Here is a 27,012-nt window from a genome sequence, read left to right as displayed (position 1 = left end):
TATGTACATTATATGAGGTTTCCATGTCAATTTCTAATCCAACATAACACCCTAAATTTTTTAGGTCAACTTCCCCTTTTTAGCACAGTTCAAACCTCACCACCCCCAATTTATGTCACAGTACCACTGAAAATAGCACAGAGTATGGGGAAAAGGCCTTTATGTGATAGCTAGACCTTCTATGCTAGCTATGTCTGTAAAGGACTTTCAAAAACCCATTCAATATAGTTTGTTCCACCTCAAATGTAATGTTAAAAAAATATGTATTTTTAGGTGTTTGTTGTTGCTGTCAATTGGAACCAGGTCTAGCTAAAAGAGGGGTCAATGATCGCAAATGAATACATGGTAAAAAGGTCTACCAATTGTCATGCAAGAATGCACTTCTAATATGCTACACACGAGTAATTCAGCCATAATATTTGCAAATAGTATTCTTCTAAACAGTGTATTACAAAATCTTTGTAGCTAATGTAGACGATATGCAATTATATAATGGTCACCTGAAAACATATTGTTGTCTATTTTCAAGATAGCCACTTAACCAGTTCATCGTCACCCCGCTCACACCGTATGTTTGTAATTTAGAAATTAAAATGTGATGATCAATCGTATCAAATGCTTTTTTAAGTCAATAAACACCCCTATTGTGTAATTCCTCTCATCTATGGTTGTGGTTATTTTGTTATGGTTTGTAACCGACCCCAATCGCACAACACAAGACAGGTATGAGAGTAAGCCAAGAACTGGGCATTTATTGAAAACAACAGAAAACGGCACTGTCCCTTTAAGGGAGAACACAAATTACAGGAAAACAAGAAATGGGAAAATAGGCACAGTGCCTTTAAGAGGCGAGCTGGCTAAGGGGAAGGCTAAGGGAAGGGCTAACGGACAGGGCCAGGGCAAGGGAACAGGGCAGGAACAGGGAGGACTAGGAGGACTGGACAGGGATGACTAGGAGGACTAGGAGGACTGGACAGGGAGGACTAGGAGGACTGGACAAGGAGGACTAGGAGGACTAGAAGGACTGGACAGGGAGGACTAGGAGGACTAGAGAGGGGAAACAGGGACAGAGGCCCGCGGAGGCGGGCTGGGGACAGGGAGGACTAGGAGGACTAGAAGGACTGGACAGGGAGGACTAGGAGGACTAGAAGGACTGGACAGGGAGGACTAGGAGGACTAGAAGGACTGGACAGGGAGGACTAGGAGGACAAGAAGGGCTGGACAGGGGGGCGAGGGCTGGAGCTGCTTACAGGGAGGAGTAGGAGGGCGCAGGCTAGGCGTCTGGAGGAGAGCGCGCCGGCTCGGAGAGCGCATCTGGCGCGGAGGTCTGAGTGGTGCGCGTCTGCTTGGAGTACGCGCCGGTACGGAGAGCGCATCTGGCGCGGAGGTCTGAGTGGTGCGCGTCTGCTTGGAGTACGCGCCGGTACGGAGAGCGCATCTGGCGCGGAGGTCTGAGTGGTGCGCGTCTGCTTGGAGTACGCGCCGGTACGGAGAGCGCATCTGGCGCGGAGGTCTGAGTGGTGCGCGTCTGCTTGGAGTACGCGCCGGTACGGAGAGCGCATCTGGCGCGGAGGTCTGAGTGGTGCGCGTCTGCTTGGAGTACGCGCCGGTACGGAGAGCGCATCTGGCGCGGAGTCTGGATGCGCGTCTGGATGCGCGTCTGGAGTGAAGAGCGCGTCTGGCGCGGAGTCTGGATGCGCGTCTGGAGTGCGTCTGGATGCGCGTCTGGAGTGAAGAGCGCGTCTGGCTCGGAGGTCTGGAGTGGAACACTGGAATACCTCCCGTAGAGGATTAGAGAGCGCAGTACAGTGTCTCCCTCCAGGCAAACGGCGACAGGTGGCGAAGGCTTGAGCGCATCTCACGCCGGAGATGAAACAGCATAACAGACAGAAACAGAGACTCCCGTAGGAGCCTACAGATTGAGAACCTCCCGTAGGAGTTTGCTGATAGAGATATGATACGGAACGACCCGACCAGGACTGAGGGGAAGAGCGAGGTACTTAAAGCCCACAGGGCGCTAATTAGAATACACATCAGGTGCGTGATGGTAATTGATACTTGAACTAGAAGAGTGTGTTCGGCACGAACCAATCAAACAGATACTGACAGATAGTCCAAGGGTGTGGGCTGCTGAAGAGCAGACGAGGCTAAAAGAACGCGAGGGTGGGGGCTGGAGAGGTGAGGAGAAGGGAAATAAAGGTCCAGGGAAGAGGCGAACCTCACAGTACTCCCCCCTCCACGGGAGCCACCGGGCGACCCAAAATATAGACAGAGTGGCAGGGGACAAAACAAGGCAACAAACAAAAAGTACTGGGCCATGCTAGCAGGGGAAGCTACAACAAAAGTGGGGCTAGCAAAGGGGCAGGGTAGCTGAGGGGTAACTAGGGTAGCTGAGGGGTTAGGGTACTGTATAGTCTACCTGCGTAATGAATGAACAGTAGGCTTATATTATTCTAATGACTTGTTTTATTAGGAGATCACAGATACTGCGCTGCCCTATAGTACAGTATGTACAGTACACAGTACACTCTGCGCGGCATGTCCGCAATCATTTGAGGTTTCAGTCAAAAGCTTACCACCGCGTACATATTTCCTACATTTCTCGTGGAGTCTGGTCCGCTCACGCCCGACTCTGTGTGTGTGTGCTGACGCTACTAAATCATATAACAAGCTCCTTTCCACTCCCAGCACTGAAGTGCGTCTCTTTGCTCTCATTGGGATTTCATTTGCACACGGCTCTGTTGGCTGGCTTTATAAGGAGCTGCCGGAGGCGTGTCTGTATGCAAATTAAGTAAACGAGAACACGCGTTCAAGTTTGTCAATGAGTGACGTATCTCATTGTGGCCATTGCAGCTGTGATAATTTTGGCCACTTAATAAGACAGTCTCTCCACACGTTGGTGAATCCGGGTGTAATTATCGTTGGCCTTCTAAGGTGGTTGCCGTAAAAGAAATCTTATGGCAATGTTGGTGAATGAGACCCATTGTCCATGTATGGTTTAAGTTAGTTTAGTCACCAACGTTTTCTCCATCACTGCGTCCAGAGAGTCTAGGCCCAGTGTAACCTGATCGTTCTAACCATGCTTTTTGTACACTGCAGCTCTGTGTTTGTTCTGCACCATGACGTTTTTCAAAACCATGACGTTTTTCAAACCACTTTAGGACAACCATGTTGGACTCTTGTCTTTCTCTTGTACCGTGACCCGACACGGTCTAGGTCAGATTGTGCTGGCAATGAACATTCCTCACAAAAGCCAAAAACGTCACGCGATTCAGAAATAGGTCAAAATAAAAATATTGGCATTTTTTAAGTGCTTTGAAATGTTCTCTATCTGTTTCCTTATTTGCAAAACGTAATACAACTTGTAAATGTGTTTATTATTGTTAGATTGTCCGACAGTATGTATTCCGAGGCACTGTAAAGAACTAAATTCGCCAGGGAGGGTGTGGAGACGGAGAGATGCACTCTTCCACTAAATAATCGTCCTTGCCTATATTACCTACTATACTAATATGTCTCTACTACTATGCACTCAACACTGCAGAACCAACGTTTCAACAATGTTTGATGAATATACCTTTTACATACACATTGGGTTTCTTGGGGATACTGACTGAGTAGCCTACAGTATGCTTTCTCTAAGTTGGCAGCAGGCCTGTGTAGGGACTGTAGGCCTAAACAGCATGTCCCGTTTACAACAGCTGGGATATCCCAGTCATGAGAAAACTCATCACAGTAGCTTAAAACAAGGCAGTACATCTTCTCCACATCTCTGCAGACGTCAGATGTAAAAACCTTTTTAGATAAGCGTATCATGATCATGATGACAACATAGTACTGCCTGTAAATGATGCTACAGTCCAAGCTATAGTAGTAACTATTGAATAGTCTATCTATGGCATGATGTATCCAAGTATCCAAGTGTATGGTCTTGCTAAGGCAAAAATAAAACGTGTGTGTGTGTGTATATGCCCACACACACACGAACACACACACACGCACGTGTCTTTAATAATAATATCTACTATGTATGTAATGTACTGTATTAATACATAGTAATAGTAGTAGTTAGTGGTTGTAGTAGCAGTAGTTGTAGTATCTCAGAGAAGCAAACAACAACAGTAGGTAGAAGCTGTTATTATTATAATAATAATCATAAATATTGATAATAATGATGATAATAATAATAGGCTTAACCCATTAATTAAACAAATTTACTTCTTAAAAAAAGATATCTGACTGTAACAAAGTGGGCATTTGAAAGCAGTGAAGGCTGTGATTAGGAGCACTGCACATGGAACTATGTGACTAGGAAGTGGAGGGCAGGTTAGATCAGGTGGAGGAGGAGGAGGAGGAGCAACGTGGAGACGCTCCAGATTTGCGAGAGCGCGTCATGGCAAGTCCAAGTGTTGTGAAAGTTAGTGTGTATTATTTTACAAGTTGAAGGGGCCACAATGTTATCATCATAAATGGACTTGTAGTAGTGGGTCAAGAGGAGGATCGGAGCAAAGAGGTAGGACTACGGTACGGGGCATGTCTTCGATGGCGTTGCAACCGAACTGACGTGTCGTAGATCAGCCAGGAGGACTATTTTGTTATGACGTATGTAGTAATATGCTATGCAGCTGTTCTCGCTATAACACTTTTCAGCACTAAAAGTAGTTTTACAAACTCTACAGGGGCTTGGATGTGTAAATGGGACCCGCATCGGAAACCAATGCGCTGCCGCGTTCCTGGCAGAAGTGCCATCAGGAGCAGCTTGCTAGAGATACCGCATACCAGGCTCTAAACCAAGAGCATGTGACTGAGAGAGAGAGAGAGAGACCATGGATCCCCCCGCCCGCCTCTGTCTGTCCTGTTCTCAGTGCAACACATTTACTTAAACACACGTATTGCCTGAAATTGTATTGCAGCATACTATACCAACCACTGTCTGTACTCTGTAGTCACATAACTTTGCTTGCTAAAGCCCCTGAACTTCAGTCTGAGCTGCTACACTAGACCAAGTCTGAACTTGTCCCCATCCCTGGGCACTGCTGCAGACAGTGCTTTGCATTGGAGGCGTGCATGCCCCCTCCCTAACCACAGTGATCCATTCATAACCACCCCATATGTATTTGTGTGGCTGTGTGTGTGTGTCCCCTTCTCTATCTTCCAGTTGATGTGTCTTTACTCTTTAACTCTAACCATGGGAACAATTAATAACCAGCTCACATGTATATGTGTGTGTGTGTGTGTGTGTGTGTGTGTGTGCGTGTGTGTGTGCGTGCCTAGATGGCACAGCAGGGCGAGCCGCTGTATGACTTCCCTGAGCCCACCCAGCTGTCGGATCGTAAATGTCTGGGACTTCAAAGGGCGCGGGACTCTCTGAGGAGTGTCAGTGTCCTGGATCGCCTCTTGCTCACTGTCCCTGTCTGGCTGCAGCTGTCAATCAACCCTGCCACTGCATTGCATATACTGCAGAGGGAGCCACCTGGGGTCAGAATCTCACTCACACTCACTCACTCACTCACTCACTCACTCACTCACTCACTCACTCACTCACTCACTCACTCACTCACTCACTCACTCACTCACTCACTCACTCACTCACTCACTCACTACTCACTCACTCACTCACTCACTCACTCACTCACTCACTCACTCACTCACTCACTCACTCACTCACTCACTCACTCACTCACTCACACACACACTCACACACACACACACACACACACACACACACACACACACACACACACGTGCAATCTCTCTTACATTCTCCCCCCTTTTTTACATACTGTCTACTGTACTGTACTCGCATAGTTACATGTGTGCACTTGCTGGACGACACAAACCATCACTGGACCTATGTTCACACTGCAAGCCTTAGTGCTCAATTCTGATTTATTGCTCAGATCTGATTCTTTTTATTTTTATTATTATTTTTTTATGTGGCCAGTATCAGATTCCAGGGTGAACTAATCACACTTTTTTTTCCTTCTTGTTTATGGTTTAATTTATAAGTTGATGAGCAGTGGACGCCAACTAATCTGTGAGCAGATGATAATGGGGGCGAAGAGGTGAAAGAGACATTTCTTCTTTCAATATGCTTTCAAACACAAACCGGTTATGAAAAGTCCCCTCCAGTTTCGCTTGTACGGAAGTATCACCCCAAATGTCAATAAGGTAAACACCTCACTGTCCCTCCACTGACCACCTCCATCATGTCCTCCATGTTTGAATTCACAGAGTGATTCCTGCCAGCGTAGACTTGTGATGAAGGAAAACAATCAGACCTGTATCTGATTTAGGACCACATTATGGAAGTGGCCCAAATCAGAATTGAAAAGATCAGATTCCATGTGATTTGTGCCGCTCACACAGATCTGAGTCACACGTGAGCAGAAGAAGGTCTGCATCTTTGGGCCCCTTTTGCCTGCAGTCTGAACGTACACTGTAAAAAAGAAGACTTGTCTGGGAGCAACGGTTGCCAAATACTTACTGTCAAATTACAGTAAAATCAAATACATTTACAGATTACAACCTTTATTTAATGGTTAATGTTTTAATAAAAGGTAATTTACTGTATATTTATGGCATTTACACTTAAAGTAGAACAACAAGTAATCTAAAATATTACAGTGAATTTCCTGTGGAAAAAAAAACATTTATTTTTTACAGTGTAGCCTTGCAAATGTGGTTCTAAATCAGATATGCAGGACAGGTCTGATTTCTTGCAATGCGACCTCATGTGTGCAGCATTGATTGATTGATTGAAAAGTTTATTAACAGATTGCAGAATGGGTACAGTACAGTACAGCTCAATACATACAGACCAGAGAAAGACTTTCGTCTTGTTTACATCAGGGTCCCCCATTTTCAATTCATCATAATGCCCGTCAGTTCAGGAGTGGGACCAGTTCACACTGGAATCCGATATTGGCCACATTTAAAAGAGAACGTGAAAACTGAAAAGCCAAACGGATCTGAGCAATGAATCAGAATTGAGCACTATGTAAGGCTTGCAGTGTGAACGTAGCCTCAGTGATGGTCCGTGTCGTCCAGCAGGCATTTCTGGTGCGAAACTCTCGCACCTCCAACAGGAAGGTGCTGTGTGTCCGCCTGGCAGACGTCAGCGTGCCATCCTTTGTTCAACAGTATTGCATCGGGGAGGAGCACTCCAGTAAGAGCACTCATTAAACACCCAGTGCACCCACACACCTGAACACTGAGCTCGACCAGCACTGGCTAGTTCACGAACCACAACAGACAAGTGTTTCATGTTCAGGTTGTGTCGTTATATAAAAGGCAATTCTGGCCAGGTTCAGTTCTATGGGACGAGACATTCTGCCCAGTAAATCCTAAAATATATTGAAATTCTTTATTAGGAATAACCCCTTGAGATGATGCATCTCATTTTCAAGGAGGTCCCAGATTACAAAATAATCATACATTTACGACAAGATATTTTACAGACAGTTCAGACAACATCAATCAGACAAACGAACAAAACAAAGAACTAAACAAAACAAACAAAGAAAACACAATAGTAACAACTACAATAACTACAACAGTACACATAACACATAATTATGTATCATTGCGTCAATAAACTGTGATAATGATGAATGGTCAAAACATGATTAGTCAAAACATGAACAGGAAATCTCAAAGTGAGAGGAAAGAGCAGTTTTAAATAAGTGAAAGGATGTTATTGAACGGATATGAAAATAGGATTATGGAAATAGGAAATGATGAAATGATGCTTAATTTTTTACAGGTTCAGTGTTTAGTTGGGAAACCTACGGTGGAGGATGGCAAAACATTGAGACATTTCCGCTTCTGCTGCAGCTCATTCTGTTGTAAACCCAACACAGTCAGATTTCACCATCATCTCGCTTTGAAATTAGATAATCCGGCTTGTCATTGACTACTGCCCCAATCTAAATGCGACATCAGAGCAGGAGTGTTGATCTAAGATGGGTAGGGCCACGTTTCAAATCATAGTGCACAAGATTGTCAAGGCTACCCAGTTCACTGATATGTCCCTGTGTCTCTTGAATGTATCCTTGAATGAATAATTTATAGGCCCTGTTCAGACCTGGTTTGATCTGACCGTAAGTGACCAGCTCTAATGCCAGGTGTGAATGCACTGGGATCTGAGAGGTGGTCTGTTGCCTGTATATGGCCACACATTCTGTTAGCAGTATACTATGAACACAAATGCACGCTGGGCCACTTGAGTGACCACATTCTAGGTGTGAACAGGGATACTTGGAGCCGGTGACGTGCGGTCGGATCTACCAGATCTGACCTTAATGCCAGGTCTGAACAGGGCTGAACAGTGAGCGCTAGGGGTGGGAATCACCAGGGAACTCATGATTGCATTCCGATATTTAGGGCTACAATTCGATTATCAAACGATTCTCAATGCACCACAATTTATATTTCGATCCCATTCAATACATTGTGAATTTTAAAATGTTTTCAAACCAGTTCACTGCTAATACCACTAAGTACTATTGTTACGCTTCATGGTTAAAAACGGAGTCAGCAGAATGTACTGTAAGAGGGTTTAAATGAACACACAATGCCAGGAAAAATAACACACTCAAAACGCATAAGATTATTATGGATTAAGGGCGGCTACGTGGCGTAGTGGGCAAGGCGCTCGCCACGAAATGCTGGAGACGCTGGGCTCGTCAGTTCGAGCCCAGCGCTCCACATTTGCTTTCAGTTTAGCTGGTCGTCCGTACTAATACACATTGGCCGTATTAGGGGGTGGGAAACTGATGGGTGGGGATCGGGCGTTGTGGACAGCGACTCCTACAGGTCGGTTGGTGCGCCTGCGCAGTAGAATCAGGAAGTGTCGGGGGCAGCGTGAGCCTCCCACGCGTTACTCCTCGCCACTGAGAGATTGAGCTACGCAGGTGAAAAGATGCGACTGCTGTTACCTCAAGTACCGGAGGGGACTTGTGCTATGTATGACTTAGTCCACATTGCAGCCGGCTTGTGGGAGGCAAGAAACAGCGTCCGTGACAGGGGAGGGTTGAATTGGATGATACGAAATTGGGATGGGAGAAAATATAGAAAATGGGAGAAAAAGTGGATAAAAAAAAAAAAAAATTATTATGGATTAGTGAATGTTGCACTTCGATGCCAGAATGGGTTAAAGCTAGAATTGTGATTATTACATGAAACTGATTGTCTCCCACATCATACACAGAGAAGCCTGTAACATTGTTGATATTCACACCCCGTCTCTGACCTGACATCCACCATACCACCATCCTCTCTCTGACCCTACATCCATCATACCACCATCCTCTCTCTGACCCTATATCCATCATACCACCATCCTCTCTCTCTGACCCTATATCCATCATACCACCATCCTCTCTCTCTGACCCTATATCCATCATATCACCATCCCGGGCTTGACATTAACCTTTTGGCTCACCAGCCACTGTGGCTAGTGGTTTTCCAAAGTTACTAGCCACTCAGCATTTTCACCAGCCAAAAATCCGCACGCTCACGCCCCCACCCAAAAAGTAATACATATAGGTAATTGGACAATGTAACTGCATGCATTTGTTTGGACATACGATTTTATTTGAACAGAAACATCTAAAATAACATCTAATCCAAAATGTCAGTACACTGTAAAACTGGGATTGTGGTTAATTTATTAATTAATTTAATGATTTGTATTAACCACCTATAAATAATAAAAAAAAAAAACCTATACATGCCGTTTGAAATCAAATTGAGCTGAATTCAATGAATTTGAACCATTTATGAATAGCATTTTACAGTTTTAGTTGAATAAAATTAGCTGATAGTTTAAAAGTGACCAGATGATGCTCGGTTTTTACAGTGTAGTGTGGTGTGTGCTAAAATAACATCTAACGCCAAATGGGAGGGGGGGGGGAGGGGGCATCCAGCCAATTTTGCATGAGCTCCCACCCTACATCCATCATACCACCATCCCCTCTCTCTCACCCTACATCCATCACACCACCAACCTCTCTCTATCATTTCTTCTATCCCCCACTCAGCCTTCAGTCTGGAAACGTCCGTCATCAGTTTTCCAGACGTCCCCAAACTTATTGCCTTCTACTGTGTCAGCAGGTAAACCCATCTCTCTAAAGTGTTGAATCGTTCTCTCTTTCCCTCTCTGCTTCTTTGCATTCATGGTTCTTGTTTCTTTACCATCCTACCTCATCTATAATTGCCTTGTTATTTCTCTGTGTTGATGCGGTCTCTCCTCTAGGAGTTGATGTTTGTGTATGAGTTATATTTATATATTTGCATGCAAAGTGCAAAGGGGTATTGAAATCACTCTGTGTGCATCCGTCTGATCACCATAACATGGACATTTCTTATCCGGTTTGGCTCAAACTTGGTGGATAGGTTGACAGGCAGTGTGTAGAGGTCTAAGCACTTGCCTACCACTGTAGAGATCCGGGTTCAATTCCCGGCAGTGGTTTTGATTGATTGATTGAAAACTTTATTAACAGATTGCAGAATGGGTACAGTACAGTACAGCTCAATACACACAATTGTTAAGGGGATGCAGACCAGAGAAAGACTTTCGTCTCGTTTACATCAGGGTCCCCCATTTTCAATTCATCATAACATATATGACATACACGACATACAGATAGACAGTACTGCTACATCTATACATTTATGACATACCAGATTTACAAATACAGTACTGTTTGTGATACAAAAATAGAGAGTATATACATTTGACATAGAAACTGTACATTGGAGGAGGTTGGGTAGGTGGGTTGAGGGGGGGGGGGGGGGGGGTTGGGTAGGCAGGGTGGGGGAAACTGTACAACTGTACAAGCAAAACTGTACATTGGAATATCGACAAAACCTTACTTGGTCCCAAGAAGAGGGTCTCGTGTATTATTGGGTTAGGACAATTACAGGGGCCAGTTTCGAATTGCAGTCTCCCGTAGGTGCTCTTTGAGAGTGGTTTTGAAAGTGGGTAGTGATTCACATTCCTTTACAGCTTTGGGTAGGGCGTTCCACATTGATGTGGCATAATTGCGAAACGTGTTTAGTCCCTTGTTTGAGCCGAATCTGGGTTTAACATGATTTGTGGAACTCCCTCTGGTGTTGTGGTCGTGGTATTCACTGACCTTTGGGAAGTATTTTGACATGTACATGGGTACCTTAGTCGTGTAGTGTATCTTGTAGACCAGGCCCATTGCAAGTTGCTGTACTCTGTCGTCTACTCTAAGCCATCCTAGGTAGTCAAAGTGGGCAGGGGTGAGGTGGGTTCTAGGAGTAAGGTCAAGCAGTAGTCTGACCAGTTTGTTTTGTGATGTTTGTAATTTAGTTTTTAGCGCCTTTGAGGTGCTTTGGTACCATGAGGTGCAAGCATAGTCGTAGTACCCTTGAATGAGTGCTCCTGCCAGAGTCTTCAGGGTATTCTTGTTTACCAGAGAGGAGATCCGGTACAAGAATCTGGTTCGTTGGTTGACTTTTTCTTTATTACATTGGATGCCATTTTGTCACAGGAAAGATTTGCCTCTAGGATGGAACCTAGGTATGTAATTTCATCTTTCCTTGTGACAATATTGTCACCCACTGTAACTGAGAAGCCGTCGGTCTTGCTGAGTTTGTTATTTGATCCGAAGAGAATGGACTCTGTTTTACCCAGGTGTAATGATAGTTTGTTATCAGCGAGCCAGGTTCAGATTCTGCCGAGTTCTGAGCGGAGGGTTCTGAGCGGGGGGGGGGGGGGGGGTCTGGGGGAGATGTTGTTAAGCTCCAGCACATTAGGCTCACCCAGTGAAACTCCTAGCTGTCAGGTCAAAAGAAGCGGCTGGCAACTCCACATGTATTGGAGGAGGCATGTGATAGTCTACACCCTCCCCAGACCGTCAGTAGGGCAGCTCTACGACCAGGAAGGGAATTGGCATAACGACAACATTTGGGGATGGGAGAAAAAGTGAAGGGCAAAAGATATATATTGACAGCCCAGATCAAGGTCAAAGGTTAAGCCATTGGTGTACTAACTACTGTATATGTACAGTAATGCTAATGGCAAGTCTTGGTGACCAACAAGATGTCAAACTGAGAGGGACAGTAGGTTGGGATACTAGTGAGATTGAGGTGAGCTCTACTCGGACTACACAATATTATGAGTCTCCTCAGCATGCTTGGTGTTCTCCTAAATATTCATGACTGGAGGGCGGGTTTACAAGGAGTGTAATTCTTGTCTTGTTGTCTATGTTTCAGGGATATATTACCCTTCCCCCTGGAGCTTCCTGAAGCCATTGCCAGGGCAACGTCTCACAAACAGCTGGAGTCCATCTCACATATGGGAGTAGGTAGGTGAACACAGCTTCCTGTACACCACCATCAGTATATTTAAAGGGATGTGTGTGTGAGATTATGTGCAAAATAAATCTGCATTGTTCTTCGGTGAAGTGCCCCTTACCCATGACAGACGGGTGCATTGTTTGCAAGATTCCCAGCAGAGGGTAGGCTGTATCCTCCCCTCTCAACACCACATTTGGTAGAAATACAAAGTACACCTACATACATGAATGGTATATAAAAGGCCCTTGTAGAACTTAAAGGGAAATTCCAAAATAGATTTCACTATGTTATTTCTACAATATTGAACCGCTCAGTTTCGATTTGTCTCTCTTTAGAGCGCAACACCAGAGAGACAAGACACAAGAGACAAATCCTGGAGCTGCTCCATAGACAGTGGAACAACTCCCAGGACACTATGACAGTAACCATGGTGATTTAACTGGGATACAGCTAGATTTTCAAATTCTGGATTTGGATGTAATAGCATCAAACAAATATTCTACGAGCTCACAAAATCTGTCACTAATCCACAGTCAATGGACCAACTCCAAGAAGTGTCACTTGATGACATCACAGATTCAAGTCTTGATCCTCTGATTTCCAGCTTAGGGAGACAGTAGCACATTGTAAATGATCTTTCTGGGGTGGATTTTCCCTTTAAGAAAGGCCATGCTTACCAGAAAAATGGCCAATGAGGGAACATTTTATTCATTTTTTAAATTATTTTATGTTATTATTCTCTCCCAAGATAAGATAATAGATCTAGTGTGGCATTCATCATTTGATATAAATCAACATTATGGACACATTTCCGTGACATTTCCAAAACCATTTGGAGATTTATCATTTTCTATAACTTCATTCAGCTGAATATTACATTGTATCCTCTCTGCAGAATTTTGGAGTTCTCAGTTGAATTTCCGTGGACCTAAAGCACAGAGAGATGAGGAGAAGAGGCCAAAGGCCATGACTGCACCCCAGTCCATCCCTACCTCTCAGCCCAGCACTGCCGCCCATCTTAACCAACCAGCCAACCAGCTCAGCACACCACCCCAGACTGACGCTTCTGTCAGCCAATTAGAGTCCAATCCCACCCTCTTCCAGGAGTTCTGTACCATCAGGACACGCAGCCCCAGAGAGCTGAACTGTGGCCCCGGTTTGGTTGCGCTCTGTTTTGTCAATCCCCTCTTCTTGCAGTCTCAGAATGCCTTGCATAGACGACGCATGTTCAAGCGCAGCGTCAAGGTGCGGGTTTCCACAGAATGTTCGAGTGCCCTGTCGCCGCCCCTTGTCCCCCCTCCTCCACCCCCCCTCATGCCCAAGACCAAAGGAAAGCGTAGAGCCAAGGCCCAGACACCGGGACAACCGCTATACCATCCCCTGGCAGGTCTGTGCCCAGTACAGTCTCCGAGCCAAGGTGAATCCGAGCACCAAGACGTCCAGCTTCAGCCTCAAGCGCCAAACACCCAAGACGCCCAGCCCCAGTACCCACCACCCAAGCCCAAACTCCCACCTGCCCAGTTCCTGTCTCTGATGCAAGGGCAGGATCAAACACAGGACCAGACACAGACAGAAGAGAGGCAAGGCCGGCATGGAACAGGGGCAGGTGAGGCTAAAGCTCAGGCAACAGTAAAAACGGACCTTCTCCTGGATGACTCAGACTACAGGCAGCCCTCATCTAGGGTCAACGTCTCCCTTTCCCCCTCTATTTCTCCTTCCCCCTCTACCGGGGCACCTCCCTCCCTATTTCCCAAAGTCTCCCAAACCCTCTCTCAACACAACTCTCCCTCTCTCTCCCCTAAGGCCCCTTTCTCACCCTTTGCCTTCACCTCTCCCTCCACCTCTCCTACTGCCGAGGAGGCCTATCACACACCTACTACTCTGTTGACACTGGGTCAGCTGAGAAGAGAAGGCCAAGACGAGGGGGAGAGAGGTGAAGGCGAGGAAGATAACGAGGAGACTGGGAGTGAAGAGGAGGAGGTGGCAAAAGAAATGGACGGAGAGGAGATGAATTTACTTTTACAGCAGATGTATGCCTCTTCTCTGATGGGCAGCTGCAGTTCCCTCAGCAGTCTAGAGGAGACAGCAGAGACACCGCCACCCACACCCCTGGAACAAGATGGTGGTGTCTTCCCTGGACTCCAGTAGCACCACCTTCTGACCAACAGCGGTACTGTTCTGATCAGAGCAGTATCAGATAAGAGAAAGAAAATGGTTTCGTTTAGACCCATATTTCCTACCGTTGGGAGTTACATCTTAGAAAATGAGCAGTGTAGAAACCTATAGAACTTGTTTCTACAGAACAGGATCTGCTCCTAATGTGTTAAGGTTAAAAACATCCACCCTTAACAATAATACTCCCCAACCCCCTTTTAACTGTGTACAGTATGCTGCATTTGCAAGTCTCTCTAAAGGCAAGAAACAAGCAAGCCAAAAATCATGGCGGTGGTCCACTGGAAGTGCATTGGTGACATTATTGGGGATGTTTGAATGTCTAGGCATAGGTCCGTTATCTGTCCACACAACTTTGGAATTAGCTTGTTTGGTTGTAGAAGCTTAAACAAGATGTCATTAAGTTAGCTTTCCATTCATTGCCAATAGATTAACTCCAGAAAAAGATATCAGAATTCTCACCAAGTTTGGTTCTCTGGATTCTACCTGAGGGAGGGAGTTGCCCACAAATATTGATTTAGGTTCTAAAGATCCTCTCCAGATTTTAAACTCTTAAAAAAAATCTATATTGAATAACAATTTGTATAAATAGGGGTTTCCCACCAAATGGTTCAATAAACTACTGAAAACGGCTTAGCATCTCTACACATTTACCCTAATTGAGAACACAAGGATCTATGAATATGCAAATTGAAAACAAGCACCCATTGATATTTACCAGTAATTCCAAATCGGCATCTTATATTCTTTGAAGGTCATGTCAATACCTAATCAGCTTTCAGTGTCTGCTGAAGCTAAAGGTGAGGTTATTGGACCATGATAGGTTCGACCTTAGAGAAATCACATGTTCTGCACAAATACAATCTGTATCGTCAGTCATGCCTCCAAGGAGTTAAGCATGACATTTCTTTTTTGAGTGGAGGGAATCTTTTAAGTGACCTTCACATTTCAGAATATTTTGCCCAGAACAATGCAGCGCGCAACATGCTACTCAAAAGTTTTAATTAATTGAACTTTGAACCACCACCACGACTTTTCAGTAGGTTGTAGCCTCCAATCTAAAATAGAGTAGTGGGAATGTCCTTCATTTTGAGATGTTTTTTGTTCTCATCTTGTGTTCGAGCATTGCGCTATACAAAGTGGTGAGCAAATATGTGAATGTTGCTTTAGGGTGGAATTGCCCTATTTTTGTCAGCCGGTTTAATTAAAGGATATTTTCTTTGACCGGTCTAAAAAGGTTAATATCAAAGCAAAAATGCAAATGAGGAAAAATGGTAATAAGAAATATTTCAAATATTTATTTTAATTGTATTTAAAAAAAGATTGTGACCCAACCACAAATACAACAAAATGATGTTTCTGGGAAGTTGCAAGCAGTAGCTTAGGTATAGCTAAATCATTCTCTTATTCACTGTAGCATTGTGGTTGTGTTTAGTTACTAGAGGAACCTACCCAGCCCCATCTCTCTACATAGTTACCACCTCAGATTTAATGCCAGCAAAACAATGTTTTTTTTCTTTTTTTACAGGAATAAAAGTTAATTCAAAATGCATCTCTCTCGATTGTGCATTACATTCCTACAATATAAACCCCGAGTCCAACAAGGTATTATTTCAGAGCCAGACCATAGCAAGAGTCCTTGTGTGTCAATCAATTATATACAAGATAAGGACAAAAGAGAATTGTGAATTACTGGTGAAATGCCCTTGGTGAAAACCATACCACAAAGCTTATAAATACATATGAAGCCATCTTTATTCAGCGTGCATCTTGTTTGTTACAGAGTTGGTTGGTTCCTACTAGAGATAGTATCTCATTTTGTCAAGTCATATGCCATATTTTCATGTTCCACATGACAATCTCCCTTTCTCAGGCTTACAGACCTGCAGACAAGACTGTAGTTTACACAAAACTAAATAAGTTATTTTCCTTTCTAAACGTTCAGTCAACATTTCACTTCTCAATAACATCACCACTAGCCTACATATTATAGCAAACTGATTTAGCATTTAGTTAAAAAGGGGCTGTAAAGTGTAAAGGAATGGCTCAATAAAGTAGCATTTATGTGAAGAATCAATTATAAAATGTGTGTAACCTATTATTCTTTAAGTTCAGGTGGTTAGTCACTCCCGCCATGAATCATTACAGTAATATGGAATATGATTGACACGCTACATTTCAGAATACTGCTGTGTAGCCACGTTTGCTAAGCAACCATTTACAGCTCCTGGAGGCGTTTTTGTTAAGGGTTTTTAAATTGTAACATACGAGATGGAGTCCAGTGTGCTGCAACCGAAGAAACACAGCAGTGCCAATAAACCACCATACAGTATAGCCATATAGATTTCCCCATTCAAAACTAGAAATGCTCCATCTCATTATATAGACCAGTCTCTGAATTAGTTACTGGTCGCTAGGCAATGCACGTATCCAGTAGACTGTGGATATAAGCACTCATGGAATGTCTCTTGGCCAATTAAGAATGAGTGTTTGGAACCATGTAATTTTAACTTTCTAACTTTTGGCCAATAAGGAATCAGTCCAATTCAGATAAATCTTTTTGGGGAAGCTACTGTAATCATTGCCTCTGAAAAACCCCTGTAGCCAAACTATTCTAATGTTTATTAAATATCATTTGACAATCCAACACTTTACAGCCCATTTGACAGTCAAACAATAACTACTCAAAACTCTGAAGAGAAGCCAACTGTCTCACACTTTCAACATTAAACCCTTTCAGGCGTACGTGTTTTGGAAGGTTTTTAGAATTCCATCTTGACTTTTAGCTTTCCATGTTCAGTAGCAATTTTTACTACTCAGTAGAATGTTCCATTTCTCAAAATGTCAGACTGTACACCTGAAAGGGTTCAAAAAAAGAAAAGCAAAATGTCCATCATTTGAATTTCATCCTATTACCGGTAATCAAAGGCTAAATTTACTAAAAGCAGGAATCTTTGTGAATCTCATTCCTTTTCTGTAAAACTTCGCTTTTTCCTGAAAAATGGTAGGTTTGTTGTTGGCCTGTGACAGTATCTGCAATTTAATTTACTAGGGAATTGGAATCTGACATTTTATTTATTACATCAGAAATGCCCCGAAGATGGATTTTGATGTGGATTTGTGTGGATAAAACACTAAACAAGGACCAACACATGAGGTCACAAAGAGATGGCATTGGAAGGGGAAAACATCTACGGTAGGTCTCCATCAGCACCAGCAGGGGGCGTCTGTTTTGCTCAGCTCCAAGAGGTTCGCCTCCAGCTGCTCTGCATCATCTTGGAAACGCTCCGTGAAAGACTGAATCAAACCAGCTGCACTGCCCTCGTACTCCACCAAGTCCACACTCTCCCCTGGGGACAAACAGGCATAAACAATTTTTAACGCTTGTCCTCTGCCTCGTTTGAAAAAAATGCAACAGTGCAACAGACCACAGAAGGAAAGGTTTAAGGAAAGGTGGAGGAGATGGCGGGAATTGGTGAAGCCCATGACGGCAGAATCTGTGCGACTGAAATACAGGGAGAAAATAAATGGTGAATGCCCCTATTTATTTTCATTTATTTTGTTAGTAATTTCTTCTTTTCGGCTTTGGTTCATGATTGTCGTTTTGTCTGTTTTGTATTGGAAACAAATAAAAAATGCAATAGTGCAATTTAGGAGAAATTAAATTAAGGGTAACTAGTTACTGGTACACATTACATTTGTATTGAACTAAAATAGATTGATTTTCCACAAAAAGGCTTTAAAAGGCTCATTAATGTCAGACTTGGATATTATATTATTATGTCAACAGAATGTGAACAGATTTTTTACGTGTGATTATTCTTTAATCTTATAGTTGTAATGACAAATAAATGACTGCAAATAAAACTTGAAGGGTGTTCAACAGTGTTTAAGGGGCGTCTTTGAACGAGAGAAAGTGATATTGAATTAAACTTTGAACATAAAAGATTTATAAAAAGCAACAAACCAAAATAGTTAAAAGTAAATAAACAATATTCGAACATTAACACATCCAAAAAGGAGTAGGAAAGGAAGAAGTAAACATTTAATCCTACACCTTCTCTACTATGTGAATCATTCTAAGTCTAATTATATATATATATATATATATATATATATATATATATATATATATATATATATACACACACACACATAAATATACATACATATATGCACTATTCTGCATACATTTAAATATATGTACCAGAGTAAATAAATAAATAAATAAATAAATAAAAATAAATAAATAAAATAAATAATCTGATGAGATTGTGAAAACCTCTTCATCCCTGTACCTGGTGAAAATCATGTTATACCTCTTTTTAAACAGGTTCATGTTTGGAAATTAGCTCCACATTCAGACTGTTCCAGTTTCACTCCACAGATTGAAATACAAAAACCTTTCATTGTGGTACGAACGTAATTATATATATATTTTTTTATTATTCAACTTTATATCCCCTTTCTCCATTAACCCCCGGTACCGGGCTGAGATTTATTTCATGTCATAAATAGATCAATACAGTCCATATTAATTAATGTTGCGTTTCTGTTTCAAATGTAGCCAAGACTAAAGACCCTAACCCTATCAAAACAGCAAAGTGTATATTTTCAGCACTAAGTTTTTTACGAATGATTTTAAGTGTAATTAGCGAAATAGGAGTTTAGAAATATCTCAGTGCATTGCATCGGAAACCGGATGATTTAGACGTGAGGAAATTATGGCATCAACAAATCATTGTAGTCCTAAGAAAGGGCTTTCGATGTTTCTTTACCCTTCTGCAAAAATCTACACACAAAATAACATCGCAATCTGGTGAAAAAGGGCAGAGCTATGGACATTATACAAAAGTAACTGTACTTACAGTAGATTTCATTCACGGTCTTTGCTGCCCTGTAACAGGCACCTGGTGGTACTAAATCCAGATTTAATTCCATTGGAAAGAAGAGATTTATTTTGGCCCGATCCATAGATGTATGACTTGGTCATTTATAGGCCTGATATTATACATTATATATTCATATTTATGTCTGCTCATTTTACCCTCGCTATTATTTTACTTATTTTCACGTTTATCTTTATGCCCCACTATCCGCTGGGTGCATACTAGGGCTGTCCCCGACTAAGGATTTGGATGGTCGACTAGGATTGGCCAAAATTTGCCGTTAGTCGACTATTGGTCGACTTAAAAAAATATATATATATATAATAATATTTTTAATTTTTTTTTAATTTTTTTTATCATTCCATTTGGGCTGTGGGGGTGCTTAATGTCTGAAGAAGTCGACTGAAGGCTTCTTATCCTCTGCAAAAGCATGCAATTGGTCCACTGATGGATACATCTTGATATTTGTCTAGTATAGTGTGTTCATTAGATGGGTGAAATCCCCTTTCAGTGCCTCTGTGCCTGTTTTCGTAGGCAGTTAGCCTCTGGTATGTGTGCCATTAGCGTTAGCCACGCTTCTATGCCTCTTTTCTTTTGAAAAAAATTATACAAATAAATAAATATATATATATTTTTTTTAATTATATTCGACTAAGAGGTTGGCCAGTCGACTACGGCCCCTTTCGACCGATTAGTCGACTAATCGATTAATAGGGGTCAGCCCTAGTGCATACTATAACCTTTATCATGTTTTGTTAACAGATTACAGAAATTCAAGAAGCCTATTGGAACGTGAGGTTCTGATATGATTTGATTAATATATCTGCATTACTTTATGCTTTGCTCTTGCTGCTTGTTTTACACTGATTTTATGTCTTATTTCTTACTGATGTAAAAGCACTTTTAACAGCAATCCCCCCTATAAATCATCTGCCCTTTATTCATTTGCTTAGATTTTTTGTATACTTGATCTCAAGAAGGTGCTGAATGAGCTCAGTGGCCATTTAACACGTCTGGTCAATGTTAGCATGGTGTTATTCACCATCAAAGATGGATTTTTTTTAAATAATAATAATTGATATTCTCCATTGGTTCATTAAAATTTATTCAAGCATAGTAACAGACAATATTTCTGACACTGGGAATACATTCCCTGAGGTTCCCTGAGGTCCATAGTCGCTAGATACCAAGAACATGCAAATGAGCCTTGTAGAAGTGGAGCAATCTTCCATTTACTTGGGTATGTACTTTTAGGTAAATCTTCAGAAAATATGGCTAGGGCTTAACCACATAACGTGCACCGGGACGTATACATGCTCACGGCACTTTGCGAGTCTAGCAGCTCGGGGCTGCATTTTTACCGTTTGAAAGATCTAAGACCTCACTCTACCAAATTTTCTTCTTGACTCGTTTAACCCATTCTCTGCCGGAGCTTATATCCATCCTTGTAGCCTCTCTGCCAGCACTATTTGTCTATGGAGATGTTCACCTTCTTTGCAGGGCTATAACTTTTTTAATTGTATTGCTAGATTGACATTACTATGGGCCATTCAACATCAATTATCTATCGTTCAGGATGTAGGAACGTTTAACTTTTTCATTCACACATTCATACTAAAATACCGTCCAGAGTATAAATATGTTTTTATCGTTTTCTGGTGTATTTTATAGAACGTGAGATATAGCCATAAATGCATATATTAGATGATCAAATGCAGTTTGATACCGATCAACGTTATATTAAAAATTTCAACTGTACATGATCCTAAATGTCATGACTGGTCATCTGCTGGTGACTGAAGGGGGGGGGGGGGGTCGTTTATAATTCAATGGCCGACGTTAAATGATTCATGTAGTATGGGTGATATATAGATCAGAGCAGTTTGTATGGATAATAATAATCAAAAACGCTGAAACTCACAGCAGCTTCCTCTTACCGTTGGCCGATCACACTGGCGCAAACAGATCCCAATTATGGGATGTTGATCTAGGTGATCCAGTTCCGGTTTGTATAATACTAATATACGTCCAATCATGTTGTTTATTGAGTTATGGCAACGGATCGATATCCACGGTGTCTGGATAGAGTCCCGGGAGCGATAGCGAGTGGCCGGACGGAATAGGGGACGGACTAAGCACTTCCGGCCACTTCCGGTTTTGGCAACTCGTCGATCGGCCACGAGGTGGCGGTATTGAAGCGTTGCAGAGTTGAGCGGAGTTCTACAGCACCAGCCAAGACTCCGTGGGTGAAATGTGAATACCATGACGAAAATATGAAATATTGATCTCAAAGACGCCTTTAGGCGTCATTGGCAGATTACGCATGGCGGAGAATGACGTGTAAACACGTCATCGGCGGAGAATGGGTTAAAGGTCCCATGCATTGCTATTCCTTGCACTATTTGGGCAACTTCCTGTGAGTCTATGGAACACATCTGTAAAAAAAAGTTTTTCTAATAAAGTACTCAAAAGTATCATTCTACCTCAGGATTTCAGGCTGTTATTGGATGGGCTCCGCCCATAAGCGCTTTGAGTGACAGTCACCCACACAGTCTGCGAGTGGCAGACAGAGAGATTGAGGGGGATACTAATTAATTTATCCGCGGGGGGCATAATCCCACGGGACAATGCATTGGTAACTTGTTTCAAATGACAATATATACCTCTGAATATTATTGTACGGATCAGAATACGGGCGTGCGCGTGGGAGTGTGAACAAAGATATTTTGACAGCGATATGCTGCTCCCGACTGCGGGGAGAAGACCCACACACACAGACACAGACACACAAACAAACCATTGACTGTGGTGTTCGCCTGGACAAACATCTTGCGAGCGTCCTTCCTCAGCAAAACAGTCTCCCGGAGACGGAGGAAGTTGTAGGGTCCAGTGTCCGTGACGGCAGAGTAGCCCTCATAGAGAGCCCTGCCTCCCTCCACGTCTGCTGTGGCCTTGCACACCTAGAGGACAAGACACAGCTGGTCAACGGCATGTTATACTCTTCTTCAGCAGAGGATCAACGCGTCATCGAACAATATTGACAATATCAGCCATGAAGTGTGTCTACTCCTGTATAAAGGAATCTGAATCTTGTACAACTGGAGACTAGAGCTGCATTTTTCTGCGGTATACAATTCCAAAGATTCTGTGATGCTGACAGATTCAACTATTGTGAGTATTGCAACTTAAAAAAGTGATGTGTCCCAATGTCAAACTGGAAATAGGATGAGACAACCAAAAGAAGACCATCGACAGAGCTGGTTAGTCTGGACAGAGCTGGTTAGTCTGGACAGAGCTGGTTAGTCTAGACAGAGCTGGTTAGCCTGGACAGAGCTGGTTAGTCTGGACAGAGCTGGTTAGTCTGGACAGAGCTGGTTAGTCTGGACAGAGCTGGTTAGTCTAGACAGAGCTGGTTAGCCTGGACAGAGCTGGTTAGTCTGGACAGAGCTGGTTAGTCTGGACAGAGCTGGTTAGTCTGGACAGAGCTGTTTAGTCTGGACAGAGCTGGTTAGTCTGGCTGGTTAGTCTGGCTGGTTAGTCTGGACAGAGCTGGTTAGTCTGGCTGGTTAGTCTGGACAGAGCTGGTTAGCCTGGTAGTAGTTGTTGCAGTTCGATTTCTGGGCCCGATGATCAGTAGGGGTGGGGGAAAAAAATCGATATGTAGTAGTATCGCAATATTTTGCGTAGCGATACTGTATCGATACAGGGACACCGAGTATCGATATTTAATTATTCATAATTTGTATTTTTTTATAAGAAAGTTACATTGTTCATTTTAATACCTGTAATAGTACAGTAGTCCACACACACATGTGTCAGGTACATGCAACACAGATTACAGTGTTTACATCTGTCTGCTTGAGAAAATACCATGTTCTGCAATAAAAATTATTGAAGTGAGATGAACAGACTGAACTTTATTTTATTAGATAAAACATGTTGACAGTTTTACTACAATAATATTGCTTCTTCTCCGAGTTAACAAAGGCGAATACTCTGCCACCTCACTTCAGAGTGGTATAGCAGCTGGTTATGCACAGAGCGGCCATTTCATCGCGGCCAACCAGCACCGCTTCTGACAACAAACCTATCCATTGCGAGTCCAGGTTACACACAAAAGCCCAGACCCCGCTCCCGCGATTATAAATGCGCAGGGTGTAGTGAGATGTGTATTGGAATACGTGTGTCGGCCTCCATTGATGAAGGGGCGAGACATGGCAAATACACAGCTGCCGGGTGGGAAACTCGATTGGTTTTTTTTTTTTTTTTTTTGCCAATGCGTGGGTCGTGAGCCGTAGGTTTGAGAACCGCTGATTTAGCCTATATGTTGCATCCTCCTCACAAACAGCAGTTGTATAAATTAAATGTACCTGGAGTTTGAGGAGGAACTTGTGGATGGCGTCCTTGCCCACGCTGTGGATCTTGCTGCGGTCCAGTGAGACGCGAGCGTCAGATCTGCCGTCCTGTCCTATCAGCTCCTCCAGCTCCACAAAGCCCTCCCCCGCCTCCAGCAACACACGCAGGATCACAAAGCGGGCCTGCATGTGGGCCTAAGACACGCGCGCATGGAATAAAAAACACACAATTGAAATGCATATTACAACCTTCAAAAGAAATACCAGCGAGGCAAAATCTTAATGCAAAGTCACTGTGAAAATAGCCTTGCTTTACTTTGCAAACAGTTTGACGAAAAAACAAGTGTGTGAAAGTGGTGTGATCTAACCAGCAGTGCTGTAGACACTGGACCAAAGAGAAAATTAAACTGTTCAATATTCCATAGGCTGTTGATGGAGCAGGCGAAGCAGTGTGCCTTTCACTCTGGTTGAATTTGGGCAGTTACTATATTTTTATTGCATGCTGTTTGAACATACAGTAAGAAAGTTTATATTCTATGTTGACAAGAAGAGATGATTTATATTATGAGAGAAGGAGAGAATTAATGTGTGTATGTGTACCTGTCTCCAGCTCTTGCTCTCCGATGTGTAGAACTCCAGTCCCATCAGCCCAGCTCTGACCATGTTCAACCAGTTGACATACACCACCTCCTCCGCATCCAGGCCCTCGTGACCGAAGATACTGGAATATAATAAAAACACATTATTCACCGTTCTCACCAAACAGACCCAACAATACACCTAAATGACACACAAACGTAGATCATGAAATATGATGAAGTACAAATAAAAGCACATGCCAATACTATACTAAGTGTACAGGAATGCACAGTCTTTGTGAGTGAGTGATTGCCCGTGAGCTGACCTGAGCACTTGTTTGTTGAGACAGAGGTAGAGGCCGACACACTCGGCACGGCATTCTTCATAGGACGAGGCGATGGTGGAAAACTTACTGTCCCACGTCTCACTGCCCCGATACCAGCTAGACACCTACATCACACACACACACACAAAACATGTCTTCCATCTCCATTTGCCAACTGGACATGGTCTAACTACCGCTAGTCTCCAAAATAGAATTCAGTGCACACATGAACCAATCAGGATAGGTCGGAAATGTACTTCTCCTGTAGGGGGATGTTTTGCCCACTTAAAATTTATTTTGTGGGGCATTTAGGAGAGTTTGTTGGGCTTTTAAAACCGAACCCTTGTTTCTAACATTATTATAATCAGAAGACAATCTCTCAAATGAATGTGAGAACTAGGACACCATGTGGAGACTGAGCACATAATTAAAATCTTCCCCAATTTATTTCAGGGGCATTTTTTTAATGTAACTTTCCTACCCTGGCACAAAAACACACAACATCTCACCAGTTCTCCGGTCTCTGGGTTGGTCACCTTGCTCTGGTCAAAGTTGAACTCTCCCTTGTCATCCTGCAGTTGAGATAAGAGGATACACACAGCTCTTAGAGCAGCGTTTGTCCAACTATGGGCCCGGGGGCCCAGCATGGGTCACAGTCCCATCCCTGGTAGGCCCGGGCCCCAGTGGATAAGACCAGTACGTTTTAATGACCATGTATGTTACTGACCTGGACAACGGCTTGTACTGGTGATGATCATGTATGTTACTGACCTGGTGCTGTGATGATCATGTATGTTACTGACCTGCTGCTGTGATGATCATGTATGTTACTGACATGGTGCTGTGATGATCATGTATGTTACTAACCTGCTGCTGTGATGATCATGTATGTTACTGACCTGCTGCTGTGATGATCATGTATGTTACTGACTGGTGCTGTGATGATCATGTATGTTACTGACCTGGACAAACAGCTTGCCGCTGCCGTGGCCCAACAGCTCATGAAGTCCAACCTGCACCTCAAACGATGGGCCCTTCCATTTTATATACATATCCTGCATCACACAAACACACACACAGTAAGGATGTGTAAACATGAGTTTGTAGGCCAAATATGGAATATTATGTAGTGTGTGTGTGTGTTACCTTGTCCTCCTCCTCCAGAAATGTGAGTTTGTCCTTGTGTGTAGCATAAGCTACAGCCAGCACGTTGCCTAGAGACACATTCTTAAAGCCCTCCGACTGTCTGATGTCGTCATCTATAAGAACACACACAATTAACAGCTTCGATATAATATACCAGAATGAAGAGGAGTCTCTTATTGTGAGGGCATGCATGCGTCTAAAGCGTGATTTATGCTAAATTCGGCAGACACTGTTCTGTAGAGCAGGGACTGTAGAGCGATAGGTTGCAGAGTCGCTTACTGAAGCCCAATGCTCCTCTGTAGTCCAATTTTTTATATATTCGGTCTTAAGAACAGTAGACTATTCAAAAATGGTTTGGTCAGTCATGCACATCCCTACTCTGCACAGTCCCATACTGAAGCCCAATGCTGCTCTGCACAGTCCCATACTGAAGCCCAATGCTGCTCTGCACAGTCCCATACTGAAGCCCAATGCTGCTCTGCACAGTCCCATACTGAAGCCCAATGCTGCTCTGCACAGTCCCATACTGAAGCCCAATGATCCTGACAAATGTTCCAACTGTACAGCTGCTCCGTACTGGTCTGCATTGACATGACTGGTTGTTGGGACATTACACAGAGTGCAACCAACGACAATCCCTCCCCTCAACAGAACAGAAGCACGTCTCTGCAAACCACTATAGGTCCCTCTCTGTACAGCGCCTTCAGGGTTGAACATAAATCAGGCTTAATGGTGCATGTATACATACAGTTGGGGATGTTGATGCCAGCTGGTATTCCGCTCCCTGCGAAAGTGAGGACATCCAGGGAAGTGAAGTCTGGTTTGAGGAAGATGTCTTTCTCGTAGTCTCTGGGCCAGGGCAGCTCTGGCAGCAGGATCTCTGCCGAGCTCACCAGCTCGGCAAAACGCTCGCTCATCGCCTTGTTCACCACCGCTACAAAGCCTGACATCACAACATTAGAAAAATTACTAAAGAAAATGTAATTTTTTCGTTGTTTTAGCGTGTTTTTAATTCAAAATAAGTAAAGTGCAATGCAATGACATTGCATCGCCTGAGGTAGCTCCCCCACAATATTACAGTAAACACACTTTACCACATTACTAAACCTTTTCACCATGGTGACTGAAAAAATACATTACCTTCAAACTCTCCTCTGGAGCCAAACGGATCTCTGTAGCTCTCTATGAAACCTATATAACTGAGGAAGAGAAGAAG

The 27,012-nt window shown here is 43.2% G+C and overlaps 2 protein-coding genes across 6 annotated transcripts in view; one reads left to right on the top strand and one right to left on the bottom strand.

Annotated features, from left to right (window-relative positions):
* Window positions 1–4,373: 4,373 nt before the first annotated feature.
* Window positions 4,374–16,054, top strand: LOC311232820 (uncharacterized protein). 4 transcript variants are annotated; one of them, XM_084319634.1, is made up of 6 exons: window positions 4,374–4,513; window positions 5,275–5,478; window positions 7,054–7,168; window positions 10,044–10,116; window positions 12,247–12,338; window positions 13,226–16,054. In XM_084319634.1, the coding sequence occupies exons 2-6, from the start codon at window positions 5,275–5,277 to the stop codon at window positions 14,476–14,478; spliced, it is 1,737 nt and encodes a 578-aa protein (XP_084175760.1). In that variant the 5' UTR covers window positions 4,374–4,513; the 3' UTR covers window positions 14,479–16,054. The 4 variants fall into 4 exon arrangements, with proteins under 4 accessions (XP_084175760.1, XP_084175759.1, XP_084175761.1 ...); XM_084319633.1 differs by having other exon boundaries at window positions 7,051–7,168; XM_084319635.1 differs by lacking the exon at window positions 7,054–7,168.
* The window catches only part of dpp3 (dipeptidyl-peptidase 3), a 26,975-nt gene continuing 15,388 nt past the window's right edge, over window positions 15,426–27,012 (bottom strand). For both annotated transcript variants that reach the window (XM_084319631.1, XM_084319632.1), the window contains exons 10-19: window positions 26,937–26,995; window positions 26,545–26,739; window positions 25,797–25,909; window positions 25,613–25,705; window positions 25,160–25,222; window positions 24,651–24,775; window positions 24,347–24,467; window positions 23,762–23,941; window positions 22,189–22,351; window positions 15,426–17,852 (exon numbers count right to left, since the gene is read on the bottom strand). In XM_084319631.1, the coding sequence (XP_084175757.1) occupies window positions 17,710–17,852; window positions 22,189–22,351; window positions 23,762–23,941; window positions 24,347–24,467; window positions 24,651–24,775; window positions 25,160–25,222; window positions 25,613–25,705; window positions 25,797–25,909; window positions 26,545–26,739; window positions 26,937–26,995 (1,255 nt within the window). In that variant the 3' untranslated portion in view covers window positions 15,426–17,709. The remainder of the gene's footprint in view (window positions 17,853–22,188; window positions 22,352–23,761; window positions 23,942–24,346; window positions 24,468–24,650; window positions 24,776–25,159; window positions 25,223–25,612; window positions 25,706–25,796; window positions 25,910–26,544; window positions 26,740–26,936; window positions 26,996–27,012) is intronic.

The sequence above is a fragment of the Notolepis coatsorum genome (genome assembly GCF_963971535.1).
Source record: "Notolepis coatsorum genome assembly, chromosome: 8".
In the NCBI taxonomy this organism is placed as follows: Eukaryota; Metazoa; Chordata; class Actinopteri; order Aulopiformes; family Paralepididae; genus Notolepis; species Notolepis coatsorum.
Note: the sequence above shows the minus strand (reverse complement) of the source record. Positions and strands in the feature narration are given on the sequence as shown.

Bases quoted from the DNA above. Each gene is read 5' to 3' on its own strand.
- LOC311232820 (XM_084319633.1), top strand. From the start codon at position 5,275: ATGGCACAGCAGGGCGAGCCGCTGTATGACTTCCCTGAGCCCACCCAG. The intron at 5,479-7,050 runs GTCAGAATCTCA...CGTGTCGTCCAG, and splicing joins TGCAGAGGGAGCCACCTGGG to CAGGCATTTCTGGTGCGAAA. The intron at 12,339-13,225 runs GTAGGTGAACAC...TCCTCTCTGCAG, and splicing joins CATCTCACATATGGGAGTAG to AATTTTGGAGTTCTCAGTTG.